General features: G+C 45.0%; 1 protein-coding gene across 1 annotated transcript in view; it reads right to left on the bottom strand.

The window, feature by feature from the left end:
• jak3 (Janus kinase 3 (a protein tyrosine kinase, leukocyte)) overlaps nucleotides 1-13,159 on the bottom strand; it is a 37,420-nt gene that overhangs the window by 8,058 nt on the left and 16,203 nt on the right. Inside the window, 6 exon segments of the mRNA XM_083554872.1 lie at nucleotides 1-74; nucleotides 2,328-2,452; nucleotides 2,643-2,793; nucleotides 3,337-3,485; nucleotides 8,934-9,072; nucleotides 12,342-12,463. The exon segment at nucleotides 1-74 is cut by the window's left edge and continues 116 nt beyond it. Coding sequence (XP_083410998.1) covers nucleotides 1-74; nucleotides 2,328-2,452; nucleotides 2,643-2,793; nucleotides 3,337-3,485; nucleotides 8,934-9,072; nucleotides 12,342-12,463 — 760 coding nt within the window.

Genomic DNA, 13,159 nt, shown 5'->3' with positions numbered 1-13,159 from the left:
TTCACTGCCACCAGCTCCCCCGTGTTATCACCCAGAGGGTCGTAACGACACTGATCTACCCTGCCAAAGTTACCCTACACACACACACACACACACACACACACACACACACACACACACACAGCCAGATCACATTGCTAATATGAGCATTTTTCCTGATTATAGAACAGTAATAGAGAATATTACACTATTTTATCATTCATTTGTAAATTATTGTTAGATATGAAACTAATGACCCTGTCCTCTACATCTGCCTCTTTTACACCAACTACCTGCATGTCTTCCCTCACCACATCCATAAACCCCCTCCTTGGTCTTCCTCTTTTCCTCCTACCTGGTGGCTCCATCTTCAGCATTTTTCTACCAATATAATTCATGTCCCTTCTCTGCACATGTCCAAACCATCTCAATCTCGCCTCCCTCACCTTGTCACCAAAACATCCTACATGTGCTGTCCCTCTAATAAACTCATTTCTAATCTTGTCCATCCTCGTCACTCCCAACGAAAACCTCAACATCTTCAGCTCTGCTACCTCCAGCTCCACCTCCTGTCTTTTACTCAATGCCACTGTCTCTAATCCATACAACATCGCAGGTCTCACCACAGTCCTATAAACTTTCCCTTTCATTCTTGTAGATACCCTACTATCACAAATCACTCCTGTCACTCTTCTCCACCCACTCCACCCTGCCTGCACTCTTTTCTTTACTTCTCTAACACACTCTCCATTACTTTGCACTGTTGAACCCAGGTACCTAAACTCCTCCACCTTCTCCACCTCTTCTCCCTGCAACCGCATCACTCCACTGCCCTCCCTCTCATTCACACACATGTACTCTGTCTTACTCCTACTGACTTTCATTCCCCTTCTCTCAAGCGCATATCTCCACCTCTCCAGGCTCTTCTCAACCTGCTCTCTACTCTCACCACAAATCACAATATCATCTGCAAACATCATAGTCCATGGAGACTCCTGTCTGACCTCGTTCGTCAACCTGTCCATCACCACTGCAAACAGGAAAGGGCTCAGGGCCGATCCTTGATGCAGTCCAACCTTACCTACTGCACACTTCCCTGCCGTCACACTGTCCTCATACATGTCCTGCACCACCCTCACATACTTCTCTGACACCTGACTTCCTCATACAATACCACAACTCCTCTCTCCACCCTGTCGTACGCTTTCTCTAAATCCAAAAAACACACAATGCAGCTCCTTCTGACCTTCTCTATACTTCTCCATCAACATTCTCAAAGGAAATAATGCGTCTGTGGTGCTCTTCCTCAGCATGAAACCATACTGCTGCTCACAGATGGTCACCTCTTCTCTCAGCCTGGCTTCCACTACTCTTTCCCAGAACTTCATGGTGTAACTGATCAACTTTATTCCCCTGTAGTTACTGCAAGACTGCACATCTCCTTTATTCTTAAAGATCAGTACCAGCACACTCCTTCTCCATTCCTCAGGCATCTTCTCACCTTCCAAAATCCTGTTAAACAATCTGGTCAAAAACTCCACTGCATCTCACCTAAACATCTCCACGCTTCTACCGGTATGTCATCTGGTCCAATCGACTTTCCACTCTTCATCCTCTTAATCGCTGCTCTCACTTCCTCCTTACTAATCCTATTCACTTCCTGCTTCACATCTCCACACCATCCAACCTTCTCTCTCTATGATTTTCTGATTTTCCTCATTCATCAAAAAATATGAATATACATAATATTGAATAATGCATGTTGTGTTGTGTTTAATTTTTAGAAATAAAATGTTCATGCCATGTAGTGTCATTGTCACTAGGACTCATTAGGGACTAATTTATGACAGTAAAAATCGAATGAAATCAATTTATTTTCTATAAAACTGCTTTGGGACAATGTCTTTTGTTAAAAGTGCTCTACAAATAAAACTGATTTGAGCTGAATTGATTATATAGAGAGTGTATTTTCTTAACAGCATCATGATTTACATTTACAAACCCTGAAAGTTCCTGTAATGAACTTATAGTCTATTGTTAATAATGTTTGGATTTTTGTTTTGCATGTCGGTTGTGTAGACTTTTTGTAATTTGGTAAATATTTTCAAATGTGAAGAAAAAATCATCTTCAAGAGTTTTAGCTACAGTGTGAGAGACACATCATTAAACATTTCTCCATTTCACAACAACATCATTCTATTGAACTGACTATATCTCCCTCTAGTGGCTGATTGAGGTCTCTGTGTGTGTGTGTGTGTGTGTGTGTGTGTGTGTGTGTGTGTGTGTGTGTGTGTGTGTGTGTGTGTGTGTGTGTGTGTGTGTGTGTGTGGAAACAGTATATCCCAGACCTTCCCTAGAGTAGAAATGAACTTGAGGTGTCTCTCTTCATACACTTCATGTTGTTGTTTGCACAGTGATCTCCAAAAGCTGTCTTTCTCTTGCACAGAGCCGCTGGCATGAAGAACCTCATAATCTGCATACACACACACACACACACACACACACACACACACACCCAATACAACCCATTTTTCATCCTGTTGGTTATAAAAATGTCCAGTGCATGGTTCTATGTAACACGTGAGTGTGTGTGTGTATTTGTGTGTGTGTGTGTGTGTGTGTGTGTGTGTGTGTGTGTGTGTGTGTGTGTGTGTGTGTTTTACCGGGGGTGATGAGGCTGTTAAGGTGGCGTATAATGCTGCGTGAGGATGGTCTGAGCTCGGCCTGATACTGCATACACTGTGAGATGAGATCAGCCAATTCAGCCCACTCCAAACAAGGCAGCTGTGAGCGCTGATCATAAAACTGCTGCTTCTGTTTATGTTCACACACACACACACACACACACACACACACACACACACACACACACACACACACACACACACACACACACACACACATACAGGAATAATACAAGTGACAACAGGAACTTGCTTTATGAACATTCCATGAGATTAAATGTAACTATTAATGGATGAAAAAATGCTAAATGTAAATTGAGAAACTTATAAATGTATTTTAGATTCATGTTCTTAGATTAATTTAATACTGTAATGGTTAATTAAATGCTGTGGAACTAAAGGAATAAGACACTCCTGGACTTTCTGTTATAGGCTATTAATCAACAGCACACACACACACACACACACACACACACACACACATCTTATACACAATTCTTTTGGACACCTTAAACCTTCTGATAAAGTGGGTGGAGTTTGTGATTGTATTTGTTTTTGAGCTGTAGTTTACATCCCAGACAGTAGAGTGTACTAAACATCACAAACTGCTACTTTAACCATGTGTCTACGTTCAGATGCAATAGAAATAAATATAAAATGACTTGAGTGTCACCTGTTTGGGGTCGAGGCGCTGAAGAGGAATTTCTCCTCCGTTAAAAATCTCCCACAATGTTGTCCCAAAGCTCCACTTATCACACTGCTGCCCCAACTCCAACATCTCCAACACCTCCGGGGCCACCCATGGGATCCTGTCCAAAACCACTACACACACACACACACACACACACACACCAGTACATTTAAAAAATTGTGCAAATGCAGCAGTTTTCATGATGCAATGGCAAACAAATCCAAAACATTAGTCAAGGTCAAGGAAAAAAACCACACAAAGGGTCAGAAGAATCACATGAACACGACAAACCAGACGAGTGGAGGAATAAGAATCAGAAGCAGAGATCAAAACAAAGAAATCAAACACAGTAATAACAGGGTTCAGTATTGACTGAGTAAACAGTGTTTATACTTCACAAGGAGTCTGTGAATAAGAGAACCAACTACCTGCATGTCTTCCCTCACCAAACCCGTAAACCTTCTCTGTGGTCTTCCTTTTTTCCTCTTTCTTGGTGGCTCCATCCTCAGCATTCTCCTACTGATATACCCCATCACTCTATCACTCTTCTCCACCCACTCCACCCTGTCTGCACTCTTTTCTTCACTTCTCTAACACACTCTCTATTACTTTGCACTGTTGACCCCAGGTACCTGAACTCCTCCACCTTCTCCACCTCTTCTCCCTGCAACAGCACCCCTCCACTGCCTCCCTCTTATTCACACACGTACCTCGTCTGTCAACCTAACCACTGCAAACAGAAGGGGTTTGGAGCCGATCCTTGATACAGTTCCACCTCCACCTCCAATCAGTCTGTTGTTCCTACTGCACACTTCACTGCTGTCACACTGTCCTCATACATGGAGGTTGAAAACGTATTTATTTAGTCAAGTCTTTTATTCGTAGGTTTTTTTAGTTAAAGGAGCAGATCTGAAGGGATCATGGATATCGAGCGTTTGGTGAACTGTGATATTTGTATGCTGTCGTCTCCTCACTCGCACACGGTCACTCAGGTTTGTTGAAGGTGGTGTGGTGGGTATTTTCTTATCCCAGAGATCCTCATGTCTGTGTTACCTTCTGGTCCTCCCTTTTAGCTATTTCCCCCCCTCTTTTCTCTCTCTCTCTCTCTCTCTCTCTCTCTCTCTCTCTCTCTCTCTCTCTCTCTCTCTCTCTCTCTCTCTCTCTCTCTCCTCTCGCTCTCTCTCTCTCGGTTGAGTTAAACATGCTTCTGATGTTCCAGTGCCCACTGTTCCTGCCCCTCTTCCCTCTGTGAATCTTCCCACTTCATCCAGGTCTGCCTCTGGATAGTGTTCTCTTCGTTTGGAGGCCATTTTGTGCAGCTCAAGATGTTTCTCATCAACGCCTTGGGTGGTTCCATGAAATTGCGGAGTAAGAACGAAGCTTTTAGGATGGATTTGGACTTTAGTTAATGTTAACAGTCTGGTACATTGAATCAGGACTACAGTTTGCTTCTGATCACCATCACTGTACCCCACAACACGTTCCTGGTTCCTCTCAAGGTTTCTTCCTTATGCCATCTCAGGGAGTTTTTTCTTGCCACAGTCGCCACCGGCTTGTTCTTCAGGGACAAACTTACACTTATAAAGAACATATGTATTTTTTATCACCACATTATCTGTGTAAAGCTGCTCTGAGACAATGTTCATTATTAAAAGCGCTATACAAATAAAGATGAATTGAATTGAATACATGTCCTGCACCACCCTCACATACTTCTCTGACACACCTGACTTCCTCATACAATACCACAACTCCTCTCTGCACCCTGTCGTACGCTTTCTCTAAATCCACAAACACACAATGCAGCTCTTCTGACCTTCTCTATACTTCTCCATCAACATTCTCAAAGCAAATAATGCGTCTGTGGTGCTCTTCCTCAGCATGAAACCATACTGTTGCTTACAAATAGTCACCTCTTCTCTCAGCCTGGCTTCCACTACTCTTTCCCATAACTTCATAGTGTGACTGATCAACTTTATTCCCCTGTAGTTACTGCAGATCTGCACATCTCCCTTATTCTAAAAACCAGTACCAGCACACTCCTTCTGACCCCCCACGTCTGCTTGGCTGGAGCTGGCCATGCGCTGAAGCACCAAGTGTAGCAGGATTAATGATTCAGCTTGGTCGTTGGTAACCTGGGCCTCCACCAATCCGGTATGAAATTCTGATTGGTGATCCACACATTAGATTTGGCACATGTTTTACACTGGTTGTCCTTTATAACAAAAACCCAGCCATTAGGGGGGCACAAGCCAGTGTACTCTTAGTGCCGGTCCCAAGCCCGGGTAAATGGGGAGGGTTGCGTTAGGAAGGGCATCCAGCGTAAAACATGTGCCAAATCAAATATGCGGATCACAAATGAGAATTTCATACCGGATCGGTCGAGGCCCGGGTTAACAACGACCGCCACAGGTATCGTTAGCCGACAGGGTACCGGTGGAAATTGGGCTACTGTTGGCCGAAGGAGGAGAAGGAGAGGAGGAAGGCGTCTACAGAGACGGCAGGAAAAGGAGCAGTGTAGGAGAGTAGAGGTTCGGGTTGGTACTTTAAATGTTGGTACTATGACGGGTAAAGGGAGAGAGATAGCTGATATGATGGAAAGGAGAAAGGTAGATGTGTTGTGTGTTCAGGAGACCAAGTGGAAAGGGAGTAAGGCCAGGAACATTGGAGGTGGGTTTAAACTGTTTTACCATGGTGTGGATGGGAAGAGAAATGGTGTAGGGGTGATTCTGAAAGAAGCATACAGTAAGAGTGTAGTTGAGGTGAAGAGAGTTTCTGATAGGGTGATGATCGTGAAGGTGGAAGTTGAAGGGATGATGATAAATGTCATCAGTGCCTATGCTCCACAAGTTGGCTGTGAGATGGAGGAGAAAGAAAGATTCTGGAGTGAATTAGATGAAGTGGTAGATGGTGTACCTAGGAAAGAACGATTGGTGATTGGGGCAGACTTTAATGGGCATGTAGGTGAAGGGAACAGAGGTGATGAGGAGGTGATGGGTAGGTATGGTTTTAAGGAGAGGAATGTGGAAGGGCAGATGGTGGTAGATTTTGCTAAAAGGATGGAAATGGCAGTGGTGAACACGTATTTTAAGAAGAAGGAGGATCATATTGTGACGTATAAGAGTGGAGGAAGATGCACACAGGTGGATTATCTTCTGTGTAGGAGATGCAACCTGAAGGAGATTGGAGACTGTAAGGTGTTGGCAGGGGACAGTGTAGCTAGACAGCATCGGATGGTGGTCTGTAGGATGGTTTTGGAGGCGAAGAAGAAGAGGAGGAAAGTAAGGTTTGAAAGAAGAATAAGATGGTGGAAACTGAAGGAGGAAGAGTGTAGTGTGAGGTTCAGGGAAGAGGTCAGACAGGGGCTTGGTGGTGGTGAAGAGGTGCCGGATGATTGGGCAACTACTGCAGGAGTGATGAGGGAGGCAGCTAGAAAAGTACTTGGTGTGACATCTGGAAATAGAAAGCAAGACAAGGAGACGTGGTGGTGGAATGAGGAAGTGCAGGAGAGCATTAGGGGAAAGAGATTGGCAAAACAGAAGTGGGATCGACAGAGTGATGAGAAGAGTAGGCAGGAGTACAAGGAGATGCGGCAGCAGGTTAAAAGGGATGTGGCGAAAGCCAAGGAAAAGGCATATGAGGAGCTGTATAAGAGGTTGGACACTAAGGAAGGAGAAAAGGATTTATACCGATTGGTCAGGCAGAGGGACCGAGCTGGGAAGGATGTACTGCAAGTTAGAGCAATAAAGGATAGAGAGGGAAATGTGTTGACTAGTGAGGAGAGTGTGTTGAGAAGATGGAGGGAGTATTTTGAGCAGCTGATGAATGAGGAAAATCAGAGAGAGAGAAGGTTGGAGGATGTGGAGTTGGTGAAGCAGGATGTAGATAGGATTAGTAAGGAGGAAGTGAGAGCAGCGATTAAGAGGATGAAGAATGGAAAGTCGGTTGGACCAGATGACATACCGGTAGAAGCGTTTAGATGTTTAGGAGAGATGGCAGTGGAGTTTTTAACCAGATTGTTTAACAGGATTCTGGAAGGGGAGAGGATGCCTGAGGAATGGAGAAGGAGTGTGCTGGTACCGATCTTTAAGCATAAGGGAGATGTGCAGAGACCTGCAGTAACTACAGGGGAATTAAGTTGATCAGTCACACCATGAAGTTATGGGAAAGAGTAGTGGAAGCCAGGCTGAGAGAAGAGGTGACCATCTGTGAGCAACAGTATGGTTTCATGCCGAGGAAGAGCACCACAGATGCCTTATTTGCTTTGAGGATGTTGATGGAGAAGTATAGAGAAGGACAGAAGGAGCTGCATTGTGTATTTGTGGATTTAGAGAAAGCGTACGACAGGGTGCCGAGAGAGGAGTTGTGGTATTGTATGAGGAAGTCAGGTGTGTCAGAGAAGTATGTGAGGGTGGTGCAGGACATGTATGAGGACAGTGTGACGGCAGTAAAGTGTGCAGTAGGTACGACAGACTGGTTCAGGGTGAAGGTTGGACTGCATCAAGGATCGGCCCTGAGCCCTTTCCTGTTTGCAGTGGTGTTGGACAGGTTGACGGACGAGGTCAGACAGGAGTCTCCCTGGACTATGATGTTTGCAGATGATATTGTGATTTGTGGTGAGAGTAGAGAGCAGGTTGAGAAGAGCCTGGAGAGGTGGAGATATGCGCTGGAGAGAAGGGGAATGAAAGTCAGTAGGAGTAAGACAGAGTACATGTGTGTGAATGAGAGGGAGGGCAGTGGAGTGATGCGGTTGCAGGGAGAAGAGGTGGAGAAGGTGGAGGAGTTCAGGTACCTGGGGTCAACAGTGCAAAGTAATGGAGAGTGTGTTAGGGAAGTAAAGAAAAGAGTGCAGGCAGGTGGAGTGGGTGGAGAAGAGTGACAGGAGTGATTTGTGATAGAAGAGTATCTGCAAGAATGAAAGGGAAAGTTTATAGGACTGTGGTGAGACCTGCGATGTTGTATGGATTAGAGACAGTGGCATTGAGTAAAAAACAGGAGGTGGAGCTGGAGGTAGCAGAGCTGAAGATGTTGAGGTTTTCGTTGGGAGTGACGAGGATGGACAAGATTAGAAATGAGTTTATTAGAGGGACAGCACATGTAGGATGTTTTGGTGACAAGGTGAGGGAGGCGAGATTGAGATGGTTTGGACATGTGCAGAGGAGGGACATGAATTATATTGGTAGAAAAATGCTGAAGATGGAGCCACCAGGTAGGAGGAAAAGAGGAAGGCCAAGGAGGAGGTTCATGGATGTGGTGAGGGAAGACATGCAGGTAGTTGGTGTAAAAGAGGCAGATATAGAGGACAGGGTGGTATGGAGACGGATGATCCGCTGTGGCGACCCCTAATGGGAGCAGCCGAAAGAAGAAGAAGAAGTCCTTTATAACAAAACCCTCCCCATTTATCCAGGCTTGGGACTGGCACTAAGAGTGCACTGACTTGTGTAACACTAATGACTGGGCTTTACATTTTTATATATACTGTATATATACATCAGAAATCAGACAGAAATCAGAGAAACAAGTCCAGGTGCTATTATTTTCGTTGTCATCATTTTTTATTTAATTTTTTTGACCTTTACCTTCTCTCCCCAGCATGGCCACACTAATGCCCGGATCACTGAGTTTAATAAACGGTGAGTTTTCTGAGTTTGGATCGCCCTCTCGTGCCAAAAGTAAGTTTTTGGCGCAGATGTTCCCATGAAAAATGTTCTTTTCTTCCTGTAACACACACACACACACACACACACACACACACACACACACACACACATCAGCACAACACATTCATTTATATCGCATCTACTCTCACATTCACACCACTTTCTGTCATTTGGAGCAAAGGGATTAGTCACAGTGATGAGTTACAGTGATGAAGTTTTAGTGATATGTTTTAGTGATGGAGTTACAGTAATGGAGATACAGTAATGAAGTTGCAGTGATGGAACTCGAGCTGCGTCAAAATGCTTTGGGAACGCTCCACGTTGTCCGCGCTCTGAATCACATGTAAAATCCAGGCAATAGGCAAGTTGTGACGTCATCGGCGGGTGACATCGCGCAAACCAGAATGCTAAAAAATGGCGGCGCAATGGTAGCGGCATTAGCTTCTGTTGTTCAGGTAAGCGCTTTGTGTGTGAATCTGTGCAGCCATGGGCTTTAAATGCAAGCAGAATTCGGAAGTGTTGTTTGCTTAGCTTAGGAGCATGCTTAGTCGGCTCTTGAGAAAGTCAGCTGTTAGCATTTTAGCCGTGCGGCTATGTGCTTCTCCCTCGCAGCTCAGGTCACCGCTCTCGCCGAGGCGAGCTTTGGTTTGCTTAGCTTAGGAGCATGTGCTGTTCGGGGAGCTTCTGGAGGTAGTGACACAGTCAGTCGCTAGGCAAGAAATAGCTTGGCCCGAAGGGAAGCGGAAGAAACAATGCATTCCCGGCAAGCTGGATGAGCATTTTCTGCGGGGAAACCCCATATGCGGCCCGTACCTTCCCCCTAGGGTTCGGGGAGTGCGGCTGTGGGGAGATGCCCAAGGTTGAAGGGATGCTAGCAATGGCTATCTCGCCCCAGGTGATACGTCACGGGACACTCTGGTATTGCCTACAGTAGCCACTTCGGCTCTAGTAGGTAGGGCTTATGCATGGGGCTGCTCGGCGGGCGCTGCCCCAGCCCGGCATGGCCGGGCATCGCGAAGCCCAGTAACAGAGTCCCAGAGCGAGTCGGCCAGCCTGAAGGCGGTCCTCTCCTCGAACAACCGGGCAGTGGTGAAACGGCCCTGCAGTCAGAGCGCCCTGCATCGAGGTGGGCGGTCTACACCTTGCGCGGTGCCTGTACCCTACTCGCTACCAGCAGGAGGCCAGGCTATTAGCTCTGCCACGGCATGTGCCTTGGAGCGCAGCCTCCCTCCAGCGGGTGCTTCCCCCTTCTCCACCCCAAGGAATCGCTGCGGTTGGCAGGAACCCGCCACCTCTCCGGAGGCTCCAACGGCTGCAGGGCACCGCCCCAGTCGTTCTGAGAGGGTTAGTAACCAGCCTTAAGAGGTTGGTTCCCCGATAAGGTGTCTTGGCTCGGGAGGCCAGGTTGTTAGCTTTGCCACAGGATGTGTCTTGGAGCGCAACCTCCCGCCAGTGGGTGCTTCCCCCGCAGTTTTTAGTGACTGGTCTCTTTGGTCTCTTTACTGAGGTAGTTGAGACCATCCTCTATTCCAGAGCTCCCTACAAGAGGAGGTCGCATGCCCCTAGATGGCAGCTGTTATCCATGTGATGTGAGCACCACGAGTTGGACCCAGTTAAATGCCTGTTTGGGTCAGTTCTGGAGTACTTACATGAACAGTTTGCAAAAGACTCTCAGTAGATGGATTGTGGATGCGATTTGGATTGGTTACGAGTCCTCTAGTCTTCCCACTGCGTTCGGAGTCAGGGCTCATTCGACCCGGAGTATGGCGGCCTCTACGGCCTTGTCCACAGGGGTACCCCCGTGGGACATTTGTGCCGCTGCGGGTTGGTCCACCCCGTTGACCTTTGTCATGTTTTACAACCTCGACATCAGAGCCACTCCCGGCTCCTCTCTCCTGCACACTGGTGTTGCCCAGACACTCTAGGCAGGGACTGATCAGTATGGTGCGATGGTATACTCATTCCCAAAGCATTTAGACACAGCTCGAGTTCCTGAAAGGGGACGTCTCTAGGTTACAGATGTAACCCCCAATCCCTGACATTGCTTCTCGTGCCATACTCTCTGCATCCCTGTAAGTGCTTACCTTCACCTTTCTCAGAAGCTAATGCCGCTACCATCGCTTCTTTATTTTGTAGCCTTCTGGTTTGCGCGACGTCTCCTGCCGATGACTTGCCTGTTGGCCGGATTTTACATGTAATTCAGAGTGTGGACAATGCGGGGTGTTCCCAAAGCATTTCGACGCAGCGTCTTGTTCCCTTAGGGAACTAGGGTTACATTTGTAACTTAGAGACGATTGAGTTGATGAGTTACTGTGATGAGTTACAGCGATTAAGTTACAGTGATGAGTTACAGTGATGAGTTACAGTTATGGAGTTACAATGATGAGTTACAGTGATGAGTTATAGTGATTGAGTTACTGTAATGAGTTACTGTGATAAAGTTGTAGTGATGAAGTTATCGTGATTAGTTATAGTAATGAGTTGCAGTGATGAGTTATAGTGATTGAGTTACTGTAATGAGTTACTGTGATAAAGTTGTAGTGATGGAGTTACAGTGATGGAGTTATCGTGATTAGTTATAGTAATGAGTTGCAGTGATGAGTTATAGTGATTATTTACAGTGAATATTTACAGTGATTAGTTATAATGATAAGTTACAGTAATAAGATACTGTTGTCCTTATGTTCCTATAATCACATCTTACCACATTTTATTCCTCTTTCATCACATTGATTTTATTACACAACGTCTTATTGATTGTTAGCCACATGATCTGCTTTTTATTCATTTATTTTTACATTTTATGTAAATATAACAGAGCAGTGGTGATTCAGTAGTTAAGGCTATGGGTTACTAATCATGAGGTCGGGGGTTCAAGCCCCAGCACTGCTAAGCTAATACTGTTGGGCACTTAAGCATGGCCATTAATCCTCTGTGCTTAAGGAACACTGTCATGGCTGAGCATGTGCTCGGACTCCTGCTTCCTGACATCACTGTTATATGCCAAGTAAGAACTTTACTGTGCTATAATATATATATGTGACAAATATGAAGCACCTTTACCCCCTTTTTCACCCCAACAGCAAAGCAAGTCTTATAGCAGATTTTATAGGTGCTATAAACACACATTCTCTCATCAGCTCCTGAACATGTCTGAAAACTTACTGATTTTTACAAGAAACTCCAGGTAAAAAAATTTTACCTACACACAAGTGCATTTAAATAAATCTGATACACTGTCAGAACTGATATTAGAGAGAAATTATCAACAACTTCTGACCAGTCACAGTATGTTGTCAGTGTGCATGTGGTCAGGATTTCTCTCACCAGGAAGTTGAGTGTGCAGGCGAGTTGCTTGGCTACGTCCAGTTTCCAGCTGAGTGAAACTCTTGATCTCTTCAGGTAAAGATCCAGAGCTCCATACTTCACAAACTCCTGAACCATGATGTCTAAAAAAAAATACATCAATTAGAGAGTCAAGCTTGAGTGTGTAATTCTAAAAAAAAAAAAAATAAAAAAATGTAAAAACCCTGTTTGTTATATAAATGTAACCTGAGTAGAATTAATAAATGAGGACACAATAAGGCCTTCATGATCATCTAGGACTCTCAGTGCTCAAGTGGTTTCTCTCAGATAGCTCTTTAGTACAGGCAATGGAGATAAAACCACCTTAGACACACACAACCTGTCACTATGAAAAGTATGCAGTCACTTGTTCAGTTAATGTGGAGTTTGGACACTGGACCTTTACAAATCTTTAAAGGCTCTGGCATAAAGAAGCTGGTGTTGGATCTGTGATGATCTCATATGTTGAGCTATTTTATGAGTTGCTCAGTAGCTCCTGGTTCCACAAAGTCAAATAACTGTATAAGACTGTAGAAAGAACATCAGTCATAATCACACACTCCAGTAACTCCATGTTAGTTTTCACTCTCCAGTGTTCTGTAGTGTTTAAAGACTATAATCACACTCTTGATATCACCCAAATAAGGATAAGGCTCCCCTTTTGAGTCTGGTTCCTCTCAAAGTTTCTTCTTCATTCATCTAAGTGAGTTTTTTCTTCACCACAGTCGCCCCAGTCTTCATAATCAGGGACAAACACATATCATTCACTTTCATTGTTAAATTCTGTAAAGCTGCTTTGA

The sequence above is a fragment of the Silurus aristotelis genome (assembly GCF_946808225.1).
Source record: "Silurus aristotelis genome assembly, chromosome: 11".
Taxonomy (NCBI): domain Eukaryota; kingdom Metazoa; phylum Chordata; class Actinopteri; order Siluriformes; family Siluridae; genus Silurus; species Silurus aristotelis.
The sequence above is the reverse complement of the archived record's forward strand: the minus strand, read 5'-3'. Positions and strand labels throughout refer to the sequence as shown.